This window comes from Tenebrio molitor, chromosome 5 (assembly GCF_963966145.1).
Source record: "Tenebrio molitor chromosome 5, icTenMoli1.1, whole genome shotgun sequence".
Taxonomy (NCBI): Eukaryota; Metazoa; Arthropoda; class Insecta; order Coleoptera; family Tenebrionidae; genus Tenebrio; species Tenebrio molitor.
Genome location: NC_091050.1, coordinates 11,405,507 through 11,427,214, shown reverse-complemented (window position 1 = coordinate 11,427,214; position 21,708 = coordinate 11,405,507). Strand labels below are relative to the sequence as shown.

General features: G+C 37.4%; 2 protein-coding genes across 4 annotated transcripts; both read left to right on the top strand.

Moving 5' to 3' along the window:
• Positions 1–2,352: 2,352 nt before the first annotated feature.
• Positions 2,353–14,078, top strand: LOC138130182 (protocadherin Fat 3-like). Of its 3 annotated transcripts, none has more exons than XM_069046584.1 (27): positions 2,353–2,500; positions 4,150–4,266; positions 4,324–4,517; positions 4,571–4,870; positions 4,925–5,132; positions 5,182–5,505; positions 5,581–5,922; positions 6,049–6,378; positions 6,532–6,855; positions 6,966–7,286; positions 7,399–7,725; positions 8,119–8,454; positions 8,524–8,844; positions 8,896–9,216; positions 9,342–9,668; positions 9,721–10,038; positions 10,110–10,448; positions 10,500–11,147; positions 11,235–11,561; positions 11,616–11,930; positions 11,986–12,162; positions 12,218–12,364; positions 12,413–12,739; positions 12,793–12,984; positions 13,036–13,156; positions 13,205–13,285; positions 13,594–14,078. In XM_069046584.1, exons 1-27 carry the CDS (start codon positions 2,437–2,439, stop codon positions 13,829–13,831), a joined length of 7,386 nt encoding a protein of 2,461 aa, XP_068902685.1. In that variant the 5' UTR covers positions 2,353–2,436; the 3' UTR covers positions 13,832–14,078. The 3 variants fall into 3 exon arrangements, with proteins under 3 accessions (XP_068902685.1, XP_068902686.1, XP_068902687.1); XM_069046585.1 differs by lacking the exon at positions 13,594–14,078 and adding an exon at positions 13,422–13,531; XM_069046586.1 differs by lacking the exons at positions 7,399–7,725; positions 8,119–8,454; positions 8,524–8,844; positions 8,896–9,216.
• Positions 14,079–17,655: 3,577 nt separating this feature from the next.
• Positions 17,656–21,383, top strand: LOC138130183 (protocadherin beta-8-like). The gene is made up of 7 exons (XM_069046587.1): positions 17,656–17,816; positions 19,381–19,497; positions 19,555–19,745; positions 19,800–20,105; positions 20,158–20,365; positions 20,415–20,738; positions 20,806–21,383. Exons 1-7 carry the CDS (start codon positions 17,753–17,755, stop codon positions 20,997–20,999), a joined length of 1,404 nt encoding a protein of 467 aa, XP_068902688.1. The 5' UTR covers positions 17,656–17,752; the 3' UTR covers positions 21,000–21,383.
• The last annotated feature ends 325 nt before the right edge of the window (positions 21,384–21,708 follow it).

The window sequence follows — 21,708 nt, the reverse complement described above, 5'->3', positions numbered from 1 at the left end:
TGATAACACATTGATGACAATACGATTTTTGCGAAAAATAAAACGCTGCTAAATTAACCACAACTAAAGAGAGAGCTGAGATCTGAGAATTTCCGAGAATGATTACTGAATAGACACAATCATTGTTTGTTAAATTCGTGCTGTGTCAAATTATTTTGGCAAATGATGAAAGGTTCCTATTCAACATTGAAAAATTGCAAATAATAAGTGAAAAAAAATATACCCGACTCAAAACCAAGACAGTATTCAAGATACCAATAGTTATTTACATTAGAATACGGTAGAGGTATTGTAATGTATTGTATCGGGCGTTCAAATGAAATCCTGGGCTGAGTAGGCGTTGGAAAAATTAAACCGTTTAGAACAGTGTAAAGTTTGAATTTCCCGCCGTTTGACACGAATGACATTTGTTTGTTCAATCCTGTTATCGAAACTTGTCATTTCTCACTGGGATACAAAACGAGAAAGTACTTATTTTGCTCACTCACATTGTTTGCTATGACAACGTGAGGTAAAAGTGTGAGGTAAAACCATTTGCCCACTCATTTACCCCACTCAAAGAAGAATCTTTCGTTTAGAATTGCTCAACATGTTTATTCAAAAGTTCTAATAAATCCGAAATCGACAATCTATATTACTAAAATAAATATCACTTAAATATGTACTCCGGCAAAATTGCCGTGCCGCCGGGTGGAGGTGGGATACGAATCACTTACTTGCTAATATCTACTTTTTCATAAACGAATAAGGTCGACTTTAACATTGAATGCGTAGACCACAAAGAAGGGGGCGCCAATTTTCCCATTAACCCAGTATTAAGCCAGTATTACTTCCTCCGTTATAACATCAACGTTTTTCTTTCTCATCCAGTCACGGAATTTTTCCAACACTTTCAAATACATATCTTTCTTTAGATTTTGCAGGCAGTAAATTAAAGGTAGCGGCGTCGCGCGTCGGCCTCTTCTAATATATCATCAGGAACAATGAAACCATTTTGTTGCTCCATCTTGCTTAATTAATTACACGTTTTTTGGGAAAGAACGTAAAATTGTAATTTCTGTCAAGTTTATTTACTGTTGCAATTGTTTTTTTTAGAGATCATGGCAACGAAAGTGGACGCTATGTTTTATGATATAAATTGCACAAATTATAAAATTTCAATTATGTTCCAAAATTCACTGGCAGGATTGAACAAAACGCTATACAGCACTCGTGAGAAACTAATTCACCCACTTGTGTGTGTCATTCCGACACACGCGTGCGTGAATCTTTTAGTTTCTCCACTCGTACTGTAATATACTATTATGTTTAATCGGGACATCATTGAACATGTTTGTTTTCAGCAAAGGGTGCTCTTAGATATTTGCTTCGAGAATAGGAATCGTTACGTTATTCTATTTATGATGTAAAACATTGCAAAGAAAGAAAAGAAAGAATTTGGGCTCTAAATTTTAGGTTAGCTGTCAACATGCTCCAATTAATCTACGCTTTAATAAAGCACAACAATTGACGGTTTCCAACGCCTTCCCAGCCGAGGATTTCATTTGAACGCGCGATATTGTATCACAAGGCTAGAAAATGCCATTATGCAAGTGCACGGTTTGTGGAGCAGAGGCGTCAGCCGAGGCGTATTACATATTATAAATTTAATGCTGTAGGCACAGTTGAGATTTTTTTTTGTCATTCTCTTTTCTTGAAATTTTGGATGAAGATACTCTTGCGTTAAGTGCAACACTTCCCTTGTCGATACTAAGAACAGCTGAAAAAGCTATTGGTTGATCGTCAACAGAAGAGTGGATGTTGTTCTGTGACATTGTAACCTTGTTATTGCGAAAAAGTGAAATAAAAGGGATTTATTGTTTTCAACTGTCATAAATTCTCATTTTTCTCCTTTGTAAACTACCTCTTAACTACCCTAAAGCAAAATGAGCAGATAACGAACCGTTTTTAAAAAATTTGGAAGCTTCAGGGACGTCGTTTCAAACAATAAAATTTTGTATGCAACTCGTTTATGGGTAAATTGGGCTTTTCTAATTGCCCTCGAGCAATTAGAAAAGCCCAATTTACACAGAAACTCGTTGGTTCCATAAATAACTATTACAGAATGGTACATTGTGCAGCAAAAATGATTTGCATTATGTTGTGCAAATGCAAGATACTAGCTTATCCTTCCTTCAGATTTGATCTTTTTAGAAAATTCTCTTAGTCGCACTAAAAATAAAAATGACGTTTTCTTTTGACAACGAACGATTTGATGATGAAGTATCTCTTTCAGACAAGATCTATAAATTATCTTGTTGAAAACAAAGGTATTCGTTTATCAACTCATTAATTACTTTATCGATTAGATTATTAGATAAATATATTTCCATTCTTTTCCAAATTTTATTCCAGTCGTTTTGAGTGCGGACACATGTGTACTTGGACTAATGTACGATGAAGTTTAAACTTGTGTTATTTATTTTTACGGCTGTAATAGCCAAGTGTTATTCCGCAGACGGTAGGTTATTTCGACCACATAATCTGTTACTATATTTACCATTACAATTATTTTTTAAACTGGAGTCAACTAACGTGTTACGTTCGTCACTTCTCTAAATTTGCATGCCGAAGAAATACATAAAGTAAATTCTGATGTATTAAAATATAACTTATAAATACATATCATATTTTTTACTGTTTCGGCAATTTTTTATAAATGGCAGCAAAGTATCGCATCAATATAAAGATAAGCAGATTTATCAATGTTAATTCAAGTTTATCAAAACAATATGATACGGCTAATTACCAATATGTTGTATTTTTGTGAATTAATGAAACCTTTTCTTCATGAAATTCTTTTATTTATAAACAACAAATTATTGTGCATTTGTTAAACACAGATTGAAAACTTTTCAAAAATATCTTTATCTTATTACAGAGAAACGAGCAATTTTTGTCATCAGCAAGATAAGATTCTGCGATAATTCAATATTTTAAACTGTTATTAACCGATTCTAAAAAATATAAAGGGTCTACTAGAGTAAAAAGATAATACGACTTAATTTTAATTGGCGCAATCAAATGAGAGTGGATTTTTTGAAATTTTTTAATTACTTTTTTCACTACTACACCTTTTCCAATTGTATTTCAGATAATGTCAATTGTATTTCAGATTAGTAAATTGTATTTCAGAAATCGTCAATTGTATTTCAGATTAGTAAATTGTATTTCAGAAATCGTAAATTGTATTTCAGATCGGTAAATTGTATTTCAGAAAACGTTATATGAAATTCAGAAAATATCATTTGTAAATCAGAAAGTATCATTTGCATTTCAGAACGCATCATAATTGTGTATTACCGAGGAGAACAATTCTGTCTTTTACGAAATCTATGTACATAAAATTTGTTCCAAGTAAAGAAGTCTTCGTTTGACAACGCCAATGCTTCTAACTTGTAGAACCCGAAGATCAGTTTTTGCGTATGTTTTAATTTTATTATTATTTTCTGAAATACAAATGATATTTTCTGAAATACAATTCACCTTTTCTGAAATTTATTTAATTTTTCTGAAATACAATTAGCACCTTCTGAAATACATTTTACATTTCTGAAATACAATTAACACATTCTGAAATACATCTTACTAATCTGAACTACATTTGATATTTTCTGAAATTAATCTCTCACTTTCTGAACTACAATTGGAAAAGGTGTAGTCTGAGAAGGCGTCATTATTTACTCCTGAACCGAACCCAGAAGTAGAATTTCTCTTCTACTGGGTTATAATGAGCACCCGTCACCTAGCAACGAAGGATTGTCGCTTATGTCATTGGTTAACGTAGACGATTTTCATAGCAACCGTTTAGAAATGACAACTCGGATCCGTCGCATCCGACAAAATAATTGTATTAGTAATTATTATCAGAAAAGGTTTTAACGTATCTAGCAGTGAAAAAATAGTATATAAACCACGGTAGAGAAGTCCCATATAGCCTTCGCGCCTTACATCGCTCGGCGCGCCTCGGGATGTAATCTTGGTGCTTTGGCTATAATCATGAACTTCTCTACCTTGGTGTATAATATACTATTATTTGACAATGAAAAAGTAACAAATGAATGGCTTGTGTTTAAGTTTACTTTATACTAAGAATGTATACATTTTTAGATGGAGGCTGTGGCCTCGAGGGACCTAACCTGGATTGGCAGAGCAATCTTTGCATATTTGATGCAATATCAGACGTAGACACATTAAATGAACAGTTTACGTTTACAGACACACTTGGTAGGTCTAACTTAATTAGGGTTTAACAATAAATACTTAAAATCTCTGTTTACGCAGAGGTGACTACTACGGACAACGGGACAGCTTCTTCATATCTGGACATCGAAGTTGATCAAGATAATAAAATTTTGCTTGTCAAAACTAATGACAATTTCATTAATTTTGACAATGATACTCCTACCAGCGCTTCAACAGAAATAATAATTAGTGTGACAGCTACACTAAAGTGTCCGAAGGGTGATAGCAAATTGGTAAGATGACCTGCTATGATCAGGCAACAAATAAATTGACAGTTGTTTTTTAGACCTTCTCAATTCCTGTCGAAGACACCAACAACAATAAGCCCACATTTTTGAATCCTACTTACGAATACAGTATGCCAATGCCGCTAGTACCCAAAATTGATCTCACAAACTTTGGAGACCTAATAATTGCCGAAGACCTAGATTTTTCAAATAAAAAAATTACGTTTACTGTTGATCCATCTGACGTATTTCAAGTGGAAAGTGTTGCTACATCTGACACAAAACAGTTCCGAACTAGTCTAAAAGTTGCACAGTATCAGAGATTTTCAGAAGACACTGTCGTGACTATCACGGCAACTGTAAGTGACAGTGATTCCGATAGGTATTAGATGTAGTATTGTGTTGTTATTTAGGACGAAGGAACTCCCACGAGTAGCAGCACAACAACCGTCACTATCAAAGTAGACCAAGAACTTAGCCTTCCGGATATTCCGACATTCAAAAATGCAGTTTACAAATTCGAGTACTCTGAAAGTGAAGGTGTGCCTGCTGTAAAGGCACTTGGTGATCCTATCACTGTCACTACTTCCGATGCAACCGTAACTGATGTCACAATAGAAGGTACAAAAGAGTTAACGATTGATAAAAAGACTTTAAAAATAATTTTTAGATAATAACTACGTTACGGCTGTATTTGATCAAACAACAAGTCAAGTTTCAATAGACACAACGGGAACACCTATCGGACTGACAACCGAATCCGTCATGTTATTTGAACTAACCGTAACCCTTAACAAAAACCCCACGGATAGCAGCAAAACAATCATTTTGCTCGAAATACCAAACGACAACGTGATCACCGTCCCCACATTTTCAGAGCCCTTTTACACAGCTCAATATTTAACTGAGTCAGACCCCCACACCATCAAACTTGACGAAGGACAAGAAATTTCAATAACCGAAAAGGAAGATGTCGACATAACGTTGTCAGGCGGTAAGTACTCTAGCTGTGTTGCGTTTTAAATGTGCTAAGCTTTCTTCTCGAGCGCTGTTTTTGCTTTTGTCGCAGATGATCACTTTAGCATAAATTACGACACCGATGCTGGAAAGTGGCAACTGAATGTTGTTACAAATTTAGAAGAAGATGTTTTGAAGAAAGGACAAGATATCATACTGACTTTGGAAGCAAGCGTTAAGGATAGTTCAGTAAGTGTAGGCAAGGGATACACAGCGTTGGTTGTCAAACTGCCGGAAGTGAAAGTTATCGAAGTACCATCGTTTACACAAATTCACTACTCTGCAAATTATGTAGTTAACACAGAAGAAGGCCAAGCTGACACAGTTACGATAGAAGACGGTCCTATTACATTAAATCCAACAGAAGAAGTAGTAAATGTTGCTCTAGATGAGAGTGAGTATCTTAACACACTCAAACTCTACACAACACACATAAACTAACACACAGTACAGAGATTCATATCACATCCGACAACAATGTCTTTTTGAATAATCTCGTAACACTAGAGAATTCTTACAGGCTCAGGTAACGGTAACTTTAAAGTTACTAAAGAAGACGATCACTGGATAATCACAGTTACAACAAATCTAGCCCAAGAAGATCTAGATAAAGGCGGAGAAATTGTTCTTTCTTTGTCAGCAACAGTTACTGGACAAGACGATATTCAAGGATTTGCCACATTGATCATAGCACTTCCTCCAGTTAAACAAGCGGAGGTACCCTTATTTTCACAAGTTTACTACACTGCAGATTACGCAGTTAACACACAAGGCGAACTTGATACAGTTACGATATCAAACGGTCCCATAGCAACAGAACCAACAGATGCACTAGTTGCACTAGTTGACAGTGAGTATCTTCAGCACAAACACCAAACACACAAATACGCAACTGACATAATAACAACGTCTCAAATAAACAATGCAAGAATATAAATACACAATGCTAAAAGAAAACACACCGAGTAAACAAGAATCTTGTAACACTAGAGAATTCTTACAGGCTCGGATAACTTTGGAGTTGCTCTAAAAGAAGATCACTGGATAATCACAGTTACAAAAAATCTAGCCCAAGAGGATCTAGCTAAAGGCGGAGATATTCTTCTTTCTTTGTCAGCAATAGTTACTGGACAAGACGATAATCAAGGATTTGCCACATTGGTCATAGCTCTTCCTCCGGTAGCAGAAACTCAAGTTCCAAAATTTTCTGAAGCATATTACACTGCTAGCTACAAAGTTGTAGAAGACCATGGCACGGTGGAATTAAGTAATGGGCCTATTGCAGCGACATCAGCAGGTGCAACTGTTGACATCACTCTGAAGGAATGTGAGTACTGAACCAACACCAAAACAAACACCACTTCCTTCGAAAATCAATCAGCACACACGCGAAGAGACTGATCAAAACTTGGCAATAATTCTAAATTATTTCTACAGCCTCCGATAACTTTGAACTGGTGCTCGATGATGGAACGTGGGTCGTTAACGTTATTAAAGATTTGCCTCAAGACGTTTTGGAATCAGGTGCAGAATATGTTCTCACACTAGAGGCAACTGTCGAAGGGGGGGAAGCAGTAGATCCCGGAGAGAGCGTTTTGATCATTACAGTACAAGCTCCGGAGATTCCAGTGTTTGGTCAACCACATTATACTGCCCAGTATACAGTGGACAGTGAAAAAGGAACGATAACAATCACCGACGGTCCAATTACCGTAACTCCAAGTGACAGCGTTACTGTTGCCTTGGAAGATAGTGAATGTGAGTTATGTAAAAAATACAGTAAACACCGAAACACAACACTGCACACACCACATCGTCATCCACCACAGACACTCTCGTGTTGTCATTTATATGTTGATAATTTCCCCAGATTTGGATTACTTTAGCCTTAGTATTGATCCCGAAACCAAAACTTGTGTAGTAGCAGTGGTACAAAACTTACCACAAGATGTTTTGGACAAGGCCGAGGACATCATTTTAAATCTGGAAGCTACAACGAGCGGTAGCAAAGCGGGTGTAAGTGTGCTGGTCATAACATTGCCTAAAGCGGCAACATCGGATATTCCGAAATTTAGTAAAGCCTATTACATTGGAAAATATGAAGTTGACAGTGATCAAAATGCAAAAGTGACCCTAAAGTCACCAATCACAATAGCGTCTCCTGAAGATCAAACTGTCACTGTTAACTTTGCTGAAGGTGAGTAGATACAGCCACAGCAAAACACCAAATAAAACAACATGCACAAGGAGAACTAGAAACATAACACAGAAACTGAACAGACAAAGACAAAGACATACCTACTCCATGCAAATTACAGTTTACTGTTAATTTTGCTGAAGGTGAGTAGATACAGCCACAGCAGAACACCAAATAAAACAACATGCACAAGAAGAACTGAAAACATAACACAGAAACTGAACAGACAAAGACATACCTACTCCAGGCAAATTACAATTTATTGTTAATGAAAAGAGAACTGAAAATACAATACAGAAACCAAATAGTTCCACATGAATTACGACACTCTTGTTAAAAAAATACAGTTCCACTCTGATACATACTGAAAAAATATTACATTTGAATTTGCAGTAACGGAGTACTTTGACATACAAGAAAATCCAACCACGAACGTGTGGGAAGTGTCTGTTACAAAGAATTTGCCCGACGCGGTGCTACAAAGTGGTGAGGATCAGATCTTTTCTCTGCAAGCAATTATCGCAGGCGGGGCCGCCGATGACACAGGAACAAGCGCTTTGGTCATACAGATCGAGAAAACTGATCCTGTAAACACTCCCAAATTTTTGAAACCCTATTACAGTGCGACCTACAATGTCGATGAGAACGGAGACCCCAGTGTGTCAGTAACTGACGGCCCCATCACACTGAGTTCGTCAGACGCTGTCGTCGACGTCACTTTTGCAGATTGTGAGTAAACGATCGAGCAGTAAACACATCTGAACACAACAGCACAAGCAATAATTTATGTCGTTGTAGCCTACGCTGAGTATTTCGCGATTGATCTGTCAGCTGATCCCCAAATAACGGTAATTAAGCCAGTGGAGGACGACGTAATAAACGAAAACCAAGAGATACTTTTGACATTGCAAGTCTCCCTCAAGGAGTCAACAGACGTAGAGACCGCAGTGGTCGCGCTGAAACTGCCGTACGTCGAGACTTCCAAAACGCTAAAATTCACACAACCAGCTTACGAGTTCTCTTACGTACTCGACGACGACGCCGCCTCCATAGATACTCACGGCGAAAGCATAAGTCTCGCGAACGGCGACTCCAGCGTGGAGATCACAGTGTCTGGAAGTAAGTTGGACCGGTAGTTGCGGACAAAAACCCCAAACGCGATATTTATAGCATACAAAGACAACTTCAAAGTGCAACCAAACGGAGACGACACGTACAGCATCAGCGTCGAAACGCCGCTCGACCAATCGGTTCTCGACGGCCAGCTTGACATTCTTTTGATTTTGGACGCCGCGTTGGCCGGTGCTGACGACGGCTTCGCCACAATTTTGCTCGATCTGCCGAAGAAGGAAGCAGGAACATCTCCGCAATTCGCGAAATCTTCCTACACGGCCACTTATTCGATTGAAGACGATAACGACATCGTCACTCTTGACGACGTGATCACCCTCGAAGACGCGACTGTCGCAGCAACTGTGACCGTCGAAGGAAGTAAATAAAAGTCATTCTCATGTCAATAAAAGTCATTCTCATGTCATGTAGCTACACTGCATCTGTCACACAGAGACACACTCGATCCTCTGGTCACGTCGAGGGACTAATCTAAACTTTTCCAGCATATTCTGACAATTTTAACATCGTTCCCAACGCTGACGACAACACTTACACCTTGGAGGTCGTGTCGAATTTGGACGACGCAACTCTGATCAAAGAAGTCGATATTGTTTTGTCTTTGAAGGCGTCCACGGAGGGTGCGACCACTTTCGGAAGCGCCACTCTTGTCATAAAACTACCGAAGAAAGTTGCACCAGCTGCGTTCACACAACCTTATTACGAGGCAGACTACAAGTTGGAAGAAAAAACACACTCGATCGAGTTGAAGAACGGTCCGATCGATTTAGACGGTGACAATATTGCCGAAACGACCGTCGCTTTGACAGGGGGTAAGAAGAGAAGACGAGGAGCAACGTCTAAAACTGACAATCGAATTTCCAGATCTGAAAGACAATTTCGCAATTTCTGCGACCGCTCCTTACGAGATCACATTGACAGCTAATTTGGACGAAGACGTTCTGAACAGTCAGCACGATGTTGTCATCACTCTTGTCGCCTCTTTGGAGGGAAGCAGTCTCACCAGCAGCGCTCCCGTGATAATTACCATACCGGACGCACCGTCACCTCCTAAATTCACTCAAGTAATGTACACGGCTAAATACGAGGTGACGGATGACGCCGCGACGGTCACACTTGAAGATGGTACAATCGCCACAGACGCCGAAGATCCAAGCTCAGTTACAGTTTCGGTAGAATCCCGTAAGTACCGAGCGATACACTGACACTCCACGCCAGACACACCACACGACAATGATTTTTCTATCTTGTAGCCTACGATGCCAACTTCGACTTAACATACGATGATGCCACAAAAACTTATTCCGTCAAAGTAAATACTCTTCTTGATACGGACGTTGTCGATAAGCAAAGCGAGATATACGTTGTCTTGGACGCAACTGTTGACCGCGCCCTCGATCACAGTTCGGCCAGTTTGGTGGTGAAAATGCCAGCGAAAACCTCAGATGTGGTACCAAAATTCAGTGAAGCTTATTACACCGCAACTTACAAACACGAAGCAGACGCTGACGACACCGTTGAAATCCCCGATGCAACTTCTGTCGCCATCGTCAGCGACCACGCATCTGACACTACGGTTGCAGTGGTGGACTGTGAGTACTAAGAGAGTGTGTCTGTGGGAAAGCTCCATCGTGGTTTTCTAGATTACGTCGCTAACTTTGAACCGACACTTGATGGAGATGCTTGGCAACTGGTCGTGCAGCAGAAACTAGACGACGATATTTTGAACAACCAGAAAGAAATTTACGTGACTTTGGAAGCGTCGTTGACAGGAAGTGCAGAAGTGGGAAGGACTACAATCATTATGTCTTTGCCGACTCAAGACCTGAAAGAAGCACCGAGATTCACGGAGACATACTACACGGCAGAGTATACCATCGACAGCGAAGGTACTCATCAAGTGACTTGCGATCCAATCTCTATTACGGTCCCAGCTGACGACGCACTAACAAAAGTGACACTACAAGATTATGCTGACAATTTCAAGCTCACACATGACACAGACAAAGCTGAGTGGACCATCACATTGGACAAAAATTTGGACGATACTGTTTTGAAAGCTAACACGGAACTTAATATAGTGTTATCGGCACATTTGGACAACTCAAAAGGGGACGGTACCGCTACGCTTGTCGTCAAACTTCCAAAAATAGCCGAGGAAGCGATCGCATTTGGTCAAGACATCTACGAGGGTGCTTACACGAAATCCGACGGCGACAATGACGACACTGTCGAACTTCTTTCAGAAATCGTCGTCACCAGCGGCGCCACAGTTGCCATACAGACGGAGGGTATGTAGGTCGCTATTGCGCACGTGTTTTCGTCATGCTAGTTCCTGTCCAAATAACTCGGCTATGTTTATTTTGCAACATTTTCAGATTACAAAGACAACTTTGCGGTCGATTGTCAAGACACCAAGTGCACATTGTCAGTGGCCCAGGACCTTTCTGACGACATCTTGACAACCAAAAGCGAGATTGTTCTGGTTCTCGAAGCTTCAAAGACTGATGTCACCGATAAGGGCAAAGCCACGGTCATCGTCAGCTTGCCACTGCAAGACGTGATCAATGCTCCGGAGTTCGAAGAGGTTGTATACGCGACCACGTACTCGCTCGACCAGAACGACAAAGGCACAGTGACATCGGTCCAAATAAAAATTAAAGGAGTTGATGATGTCAAAGACATTGAAGTCAAGCTAAGTGGAGGTTAGTGTTTGCCCCAGTTTCTATTCGGGCAAATGCATATTTCTATGGTTTTAGATAACGAGGATTGCTTCACTGTCGCTCCTAAGACTGATCACTGGGAACTAACGGTTGCAAATAATTTGCCACAAACTGTGGTCGACGACAACATTTCGATCCTTTTGACGCTCACAGCGACCAAGTCCGGAGTCACAGTCAGCGGTGAAGCAGGACTGGTTGTTAACATGCCGCAGAAAGTTGCGGCAAGTGAATTCCACTTTGAAACCAACGTTTACATGGGTGACTACTCCACCGAGAACGAGTTGTCCATTGAATCCGATATAGTAATTGATGGTGTTAAAAGAGATGATCCCAAAATCGATTTGACAGGAGGTCAGTACTTTCACTTCGACCTGAGCAGAAACTTATCTTCTTGTTCAACTTGCAGATTATAAAGATTCATTCAGTGCTGCGTACGCCGATCAGAAAGTGACGATTACCTTGAAGAGTCCACTTTCCTCCGATGTTCTCGAAAACAATGCTGTCATCTCTGTTGGTATCAAAGCCACTCAAGATACAGACGAAGCAACAGCGACACTGGTCGTCAAACTCCCGAAACAACAAGGTAGTTTCTGGTCATTTTCCCAAACAAAAGGAACTACATATTTTTTCGATTTTAGACGATTCGGAAGGTCCTGAATTCACTAAATTAACTTACACTGCTACCTACACTATACATAAAGATGATGCAGATGAAATAACAATCGATGATGGACCGATCCAGATTCAAAATGTCGACGATCCCAGCAAACTCACTTTGACAATAGGTAGGCCACGTGTTTACAATTAAAAATCTCTACAGGTGAAGCTTTCAGATGATAATAACAAAGAATATCTGCAAATCGAAGCTGAAGAAGATCATTGGAAGATAACAGTCTTGAAGAACCTGCCTTTAGAAATAACAGACGATCAAGCCTCACTTGTTGTAACTCTGACAGCTAAACTGGAAGGTGTTGCTAGTCCAGGCGAAGCCGCATTGGTGATCCACCTTCCGAAGAAGGTCGCACCCGCAAGCTTCAACTTCGATAGCAACTCTTACCTAGCAAGTTACTCGCTTGATGAAGACGGCAACTACATACTTACAGTTGCAACGACTATCACTATTGAGGGAGATTCAGAGGTCGATGTTGCTCTGGAGGGAGGTTTGTGACAAATGATTGAATAGCGACGTTCTTCCTGACCTATCTCTTTACAGATTTTAGTAAATATTTTAAGGCGACTCGGCAAGATTCTACAGTGACGATCACCAAGGCGGACACTCTCCCGGACAATATTGTCAACACCGAATCGGCAATATCCGTGGACATAGTAGCGACCAAAGAGACAAACGTTACAGAGACGGTCAAAGCGACTTTAATAGTAAAACTCCCGAAGAGTCAACGTAATGGTTGGTATCTCGTGGATTAGTGACGGTGCAAGTGCAAGTGTGCGATTTTAGGTGGCGATAGCGACGACTCCAGCGACGACAAGACCGGACTGATCGCAGCAGTTGCAGTGTTGGCGGTCCTGTTGGTGGCCTCGTTGGTAGGAAGTGCAGTGTTCTACTATCTAAAGTTCAAGTGAGTGACATGAAAGGATTGAAACTTTGAACTACATTTTTCTCGTAGGAGAGGTAACAACTACAGTAACATGGACGAGGGTCCTCGCCTGTCGGAACGGTTCAGGAAAAACAGCAACAGCACCGACACGTGAGTAGACAGATACCGCTTTCACACAAACACACACAACAGACTACGACTAATCACTCCACAGAACACGACATTACTTTTCTGAACACAAACAATAATGGTGATATGTTGACTAATTCGAAATTTAAATTTTCAGGAGAGCAGCATATGCATACTAAATATTAATTTTAATTAGTTGAATAAGCATTAAATCTAAGTTAAAATTATTTTTTGTGATCAGAATTTTAATAAATTATGATGTACTTACCGCTGTTTTCTTCGTCGTCCGCCTGACTGAACCATCAAACACTGCAGACAATATTTTTTAGCAAAAAAATTGACCACCCTACGAGGAGACCGACCGGGGTTATAAAGTATCCTTTGAACGACGAGGTCGTCGGTGAGACCACCACTGACGACGATCCTCTCGAAAGGAGAAAATCTGTTCAGTTCGATGTGGTCAACATAGATGAGTTGGAAATTGAGAGCGAAATGCCGGACGACGATCCGGAAGAAATTGAGTACGAATCGATGGAGAACGAGGAAGAGAATTCGACGGACTTGTAAAAAGTACTAAAAAGTGATATTAGTAGTGCAGCGCAATGAATACTTTCTTTTTATCAAGGAGTTGCACTTGATGGACGATATTTCCATAATTAAATAATTTATTTAATTTATTACTCATGCAACATATACTTATTATATTATCTGATTCGCAAAAATATTGTTATTAAATTATAAGTAAAATGTGAAGTATTACTCGCCAGATAAAAGTATTATTTTGGAAAGAATGCAATAAAACAGATTAAAATGACGCTTCGTTTTTTCCGAATTACTCTGTAAGTTATTGCGATAAACTACAACAGATTAGGCAACTGAAATCGAAATAGTTATTTACGCAACATGTGCATAAATACTGCTATTTACAAGTGGAGAATTTACCCACGCGAGCGCGCTAAATAAACATCTGTCTTGTGCAGACTATTTTCCTTACGATCCCTATCTTTGTTGGCTACATAACAAATACTCTGTACATATACAGGGTGTAACAGAAATAAGTACATACATTAATTTTAACCAGTAGCAGAACTCGTCATGATGAACAATTTTTCTATGTACCATTTTTTCCAAATCGGCAATTTTGTTTAGCATTCTCCTCCCATAAATTAACGAGGCGTTTGTGTAAACTTTCTAAGCACAGGTTCTAATAATGGGCAGTATTTTGATTTCGTAAAAATGCTTAGAAACGGTCGTCACATTTATAGTCACTTCTGGTCTCCAGTGGCGGGTAGCGAAATTTTTGGAAAATTTTAAACAATTTTAACTCATTAACGAGAACGTTTACGAAAAATTTTTTTTTTTTGAAAAGTTGTTACTCTTGATGAGTTTTATTACCAGTTAAAATTAATGTACTTATTTCTGTTACACGCTGTATAAAAACTGTCTAAAATGGATGCTAAAATATCTTCAAATTCTGTTTATTGCGGACAGTTTGCACACCTTTCGAGGATTAAGGAAAAAGAATTGCCGTAAACGTTTTACAAAAATTCTTTAGCCTCCTCACATGACAAAATTACCTTTTAAAAAATACATTTGAAGTGATATTGCAGAAGCAGTTTCCCATTAATTTTAATTCAGACTATAAAATGATAAATATTTTATTCGTTAATCTAACTGGGGATATAAAATTATAAGAGAGATACTCCTGTAGCTGATTTGTTCTTAACATTTCTTTTTTATAATTTCTAAAAGCAATAATCAAGTGTCATTCCGCAGACTACATAATCTTTGAAATTTTCTGTAGTACCTACTATCTCGGGTACATGCCAAGTTGTCGTTAATTTTCTTGAGGTTGGTAATGCTCACGGGAAGAAATTATCGACAATTTGTCATGCATGGGGGATATTTTATCAAACCACATACCTGTATTTCCTGAAAATATTTACACCTCACAGAAAAATACATCTCCGAATACGAAAATGCATATTTAAGAAACTACGAGTATCATCCTCATTTTTATAAAATTATCGATCCAGGAATATATAATTTTGTATTGAACTGGTTTTACTAAATGAGTCTTCTTTGGAAAATGTTTTTAATCAATTTATTTTTCGAGTTATGACGAAATATCCAAACATAACATGTTGATTATTTGCTCTCACAGATTTATCTCTGATTAGTTGTAACTCGAAATATGAAAATTAATTTTATCGTAAAAAACATTCAGTTTAGATAAGGAAAGTTTAATGTAAAAATTGTGAAATAAATGTAATAGTAGTAGAGCAAAATTAAGTCACCCTGACCAAAGTTGAATTGGTTCGTAAACAGACAAGTATATTAACGGCCATATCTTAGAAACTGTTGGTTGTACGGAAATTTTATTGAGGAAATTCTCAACGGTACAACGCTATAAAGTCCCGGCGCAATTGAGCTAAGTGCGCAAATAGTATTAATTAAAGAACGAGTTTTATAAGGGTTGATTTGGCGCACGAGTCCCAGTGTAGAAAACGACCCGTAAGGGAAGTTTTGTATGGGAGGAGTGCGCCAATGCCCTTATAAAACGAGTTTTTTATGTTATTTTTTAGAATTTGCACTCTTGTTTTAATTTTTAAATAAAAAAATTAAAATCTCAATTCTAGGGAATTTTGTATTAATTGGTAATTCAAGGTAACGGATGCAACTACATCTGCAACATATGTTAAAAAGTAGAATTTGTAGATTAATATTGGAAATTTTTTGGTGTAAATGACAATAATACACTGAAATATTGATAAAAATTTTCTTAGAGATCTATTAAACTACAAGTGCTTTAAGAGATAGCCATAAACGACTCCAAATTGAATACAACAATAGACCTATTAGAGACGTAGATTCTAAAAATGGATATTACGAGGGCGTATTGATATGTTCTTAGCCTACTATAGAAGCAACTAAAATTTGAAACTCAAAATATTTTATTATTCAACGTTGTCTCCTCTTAAATTAATACACTTAGTACAGCGGCCTTTAATGCCCGTAACCCTTTAAAAAAATGTTTTTTCTTGCTCTGCAAACTATACCTCCACAGCTTCTATTACGTCTTCCTTGCAAAAAAATATATGTCCTTTTAGACTTTTTTTCAATTGAGCGTACAGATGGTAGTCCAAGGGAGCTAGATATGGAGACTAGGGCCGGTTTTCGAGTAATTCGAACCCTAAATCCCGAATTATTTTCATGCCAATGTGTGATTTTTGTGCAGATGCATTAACCTGCAAAAACAACACACCTATCGGTAACATGGCTCGTCTCTTTTCCTTGATTTTCTCTTGTAAGCTGGTTAGTAATGCTTCAGTTATTGTCTGGCCCTTTTTTTAATAATCTAGCATAATTACTCCACGAATATCCCAAAAAACTGAAGCAAGAACTTTTCCAGATAATTTTTGTGCTCGCAGTTTCTTTGGTCTTGTAGAACCACGATGCTTCCATTCCATCGACTGCTGTTTTGTTTCTGGGTCGAAAAAATAAACCCAAGTTTCAATCATGGTCACAACACGGCTCAAAAAGTCTACATCTTCTTCAAAACGGGTACAGATTGAGCGCGATGCTTCCACCCGTGCTCACTTTTGATCTGCATTCAAGCATTTGGGAATCCATTTTGCCAAAAAAAAATTTCATATCTAAATCGACGTAAATTATGTGATGGACACGTTCATACGAAATTTCTAGTGTCTCAGCTTTGTGTTTCAATCCAATTCGTCGGTCTGCCAATATCATGTCATAAACTGCATTAATATTTTCGGAGCTAGACATCGAGATTGGTCTTCCTGGTCTCTTCTCATTTTCAACAGAATTTATTTTTTAATGAATCCAAGACTGCTTTTATTAAGACAATTTTCAGTTGTCATTACGCGACATCTATTTGTATTTGTGTTTAAATAAAAAGACGCCCCGGAACCCACCTGGATCCGACCCGGAGCCGGCCCATATTAGAGACGCAAATTCGAAAAATAAATACATATAACGTTTACTTTTTTAAGAATAGTATATTATATTATAAGTGATAGAAATGCATCATTATACAAGAGTGAGAATTTTGACCGACGAGTGCGCTTGCGCACGAGTGGAACATTTCTTACGAGTTTCATAATGGCATTTCGATCACGTGTGATACACGACGTTTTGTCTTACAGGTACAACTATTGCAAAAAATCCAAGAAACGAAGTTTCATTCAAGTAAAATGACAGCTGTCAAATTTACTCACTAGTGAGTACTTTATCTCACTTGTGATTAAAATTTGACTTCTGTCGCCGAAAACAATGGTCTAAGGCAGCTCAAAAACTCCACCTGTAAGATAAAAACCTCTATTTACCTTTATTTTAAAGGTATCCGTTTATCATCCAATTAGTCACTTGATCGATTAGATTATTATTAGATATATTTCCATCCCTTTGCAAATTTTATTTCAGTTATTTTCGGTGCCGATACACGTGTAGTTGGACTTATGTACGATGAAGTTTAAATTTGTGTTATTTATTTTTGGGGCTGTAATAGCCAAGTGTCATTCCGCAGACGGTAGGTTATTTCCACCACATAATCTGTTACTATGTATATTCATAATTTATAATACAGACTGATTCACATAACTTCCCGACCCTAACGAAAGTTAAATGCAGCCAATAATAAGTTGTTATTCAGTGGTACCATTATTTACTCTGAAACCTGTACACTCCTGGCATTATTGACAATCACTTGACAGTGCCTTTTTGTATAATTCTGAAATAATTTTTGTTCATTAAAATGTACTCCAATTACGAAAGGATCGATATGATATTGAAATTGGGTGTGTCAAAAAGGACGGACACCAAAGAAGGTACACAATTTAGGGTAATCATGGAACATGAAGAAATTCTTATTTTTTGCTTCTGGCCTTTCGTTAAGCCGCAAGAGCTTTTGGAAGTTATAACTACATTACTAAACTACCAGAACAGTTTTTGGTACAAAATCGGGGTCATGCTACTAAAACGCCTGTCCGTCCTTTTTGACACACCCGATATGATGAGTCAGTTTCTAAAATAAACAGAAATATTGTCGATTACTGCCATTTTCAAATTTTTATAATTGAAACTTTTGTGAGGGATGTCCAAACCATACAAAAATTTAAAATAATTCATATGTTTGGATCAAGTTATAATGAAAAACGTATTGCTGGATGTACTTAAATTTTGTTAGGGTCGGAAAGTTATGTGAATCAGTCTGTATCAATGATTGTAGTTTTTTGCCGCTTTCATGTGAACTGTCAATTTTTGTCACTGTCACTGTCATTTTCTAGGTGAAAAGTGCGGTCATGAGAATTTTACTTATTTTTTTTTTTAAATAACGATTGAATCTAAAAATATTGAGTTGTTTAAGTTGTTTTGCAACTAATTGTAAAAATATTGAGTTGTTTTGCAACCAATTTAAGTCCTGCGTGTGAACGGTGTATACTCACTTATTCGTATCATTTTGATGTTTTTTATATGGAGCGGCAACCATAAATTTTACATTCAGTTTTTACGCCAACTTGGACTACAATCAATTATGATAACCCCGTACAATTATTTATTAAACTGGAGTTAACTGACGTGTTCTGTTCATCACATCTCTAAATTTACAAGCCGAAGTGATGCATAAAATAAAATCTGATGTATTAAATTATAACTTATACACATTTTTTACTGTTTTGAATTATCGTATCGATGTAAAGATAACTAGATTTATCAATAATTCAAATTTATATAAGTATATTCTTTCATGATATAAACAAATTACTATACATCGATAAACAGTAGTAAACACAGATTGAAGGTTTTTCAAAAGTATCGTAGTCCAACTACAGAAAAAAAGAAATTTTTGTCATCAGCGAGATAAGATTCTGTAATAAGATAATTCACTATTTTAAACTGTTATTAACCGATTCTAAAAAATATAAAGAATCTACTAGAGTAAAAAGATAAGCCTTAATTTTAATTGGCACAATCACATGAGAGTAGGTACATTTTTTGAAGTTTTTTATTTAATTTTGACTGCCGATGAAAAAGTAACAAATGAATGGTTTGTTTTTAAGTTTACTTTATACTAAGAATGTATACATTTTTAGATGGAGGCTGTGGACTCGAGGGACCTAACCTGGATTGGCAGAGCAATCTTTGCCTATTTGATGCAATAACAGACGTAGATACATTAAATGAACAGTTTACGTTTACAGACACACTTGGTAGGTCTAATTTAATTATGGTTTAACAATAAATACTTAAAATCTCTGTTTACGCAGAGGTGACTAATGTGGCAGGGTCAGGTTCATTATATCTGGACATCGAAGTTGATCAAGACAATAAAATTTTGGTTGTCAAAACTAATGACAATTTCGATAATTTTGACAATGATACTCCTGCCAGCGCTTCACCAGAAATAATAATTAGTATGACAGCTACACTAAAGTGTCCGAATGGTGATAGCAAAATGGTAAGATGTCCTGCTATGATCAGGCAACAAATAAATTGACAGTTGTTTTTGTAGACCTTCTCACTTCCTGTCGAAGACACCAACAACAATAAACCCACATTTTTGAAACCTGCTTACAATTATGATATGCCCACCATATGCTTATCACCCAAAATTGACGTCACAATCTACGGAGAACCGATAATCGCCGAAGACTTAGACTTTTCAAATACAAAAATTACGTTTACCGTTGACCCATCTGACGTATTTCAAGTAGAAAGTGTTCCCATGTCTGATGGTCCCAAACAATATCGAACTAGTCTAACAGTTGCACAGTATCAGACATTGTCAGAAAAAATTGTTTTGACTATTACGGCGACAGTAAGTGACAATAATTCCAACAGATATTATGTTTCATTGCATTGCCATTTAGGATGACGGAACTCCCCAACGTACCGACACAACAATTGTCACTATTAAAGGAGACGAAAACTGCAACAGTCCGGATATACCGACTTTCAAAGAAACAATATACAAATTCGAGTATTCTGAAAGTGAAGGTATACCTGCCATAAGGGCCCTTGGTGACCTTATCACTGTCATTACCTCCGATGTAAATCTAACTGATGTTGCAGTAGAAGGTACACAATGCTTAACGATAGATAAAAACACCTTAGAAATTATTTTCAGCCAATGACTACGTTAAGGTTGTGTTTGATCGTGCAACAAGTCAAGTTTTAATCGACACGACGGGAACACCGATAGGAATGACATCCAAATCAGTTATGTTGTTTACACTGACCGTAACTCTTAACAAAAACGCCGCGGTTGGCAGTAAAACAATGATTTTGCTCGAAATACCAAACGACAAAGTGATCAGCGTTCCCAAATTTTCAAAACCTTTTTACACGGCTCAATATTTAACAGATTCTGACTCTCACACCATCAAACTTGATGATGGACAAGAAATTTCAACAACCAAGAAGGAAGATGTCTACATATCGTTGTCAAGCGGTAAGTCCTATCTTGTTCTAAGTGTGCTAAGCTTTCTTCTCGAGCGCTGTTTTCGTTTTTGTCGCAGATGATCACTTTAGCATGAGTTACGCCGCTGGAAATTGGCAAGTAAATGTTATGACAAATTTGGAAGAAGACATTTTGAAAAAAGGAGGATACATTATACTGACTTTAGAAGCAAGAGTTAAGGATAGTTCAGTAAATGTGGAAAAAGGACACACAGCATTGATTGTCAGGCTGCCGGAAGTAAAAATTAACTAAGTGTCATGAAACCGTAACTATAATATAAACGCAACGACTGTCAAAAATTTAACTCTATTATTATTATTTTATAACTATCGCCAAAAAATGTTGCACAGCAATTTCCCATCAACGCGAAGTCGTAATCAGACGCATAAAGTCTGCAAATTATAAGGTAAATCGATATTGGCAAATGTAAATTAAAAAAATATATACAAAAACGGATTTTTTTTTTAATGATTTATTATTCAGTATATTTTATCATGTACTGTAAAATTTTGGCGGCAGTTTTGGAATATTCTGTATTATTATTATACTCGTATTTAAAATGACAGTCAAGGTATCATGTATTTGCATTTTTTCTTGTATGTATTTATTAACTACGATAAACGTATGTCTACATGAGTGTTGTAAATTCTTGAGCCCGATTGTTCTTGTTCATATTTATCCCATTCCCTAGGGACATGTCGAAGAAAAGGTGGTTGCTGACATACAGTGAGCGGCAAAAGTATGGAATAAATTCATTAAAAATTAAACAAAATTATTTTCGAAAAAATCTTTGAACAGGTCTATTTTAGTTTATAAAAATACATATTTTAATACAAAATAAAATTCCAAGCAGTCATTTGTTTTCGAGTTATGCCGTCATCGATAGTTTTTTAAATAGAAACCCCCTATTTTTTTTTTTTGATTCTGATAGCCCTTTTAATTGTCTAAATGCCAGTATAAG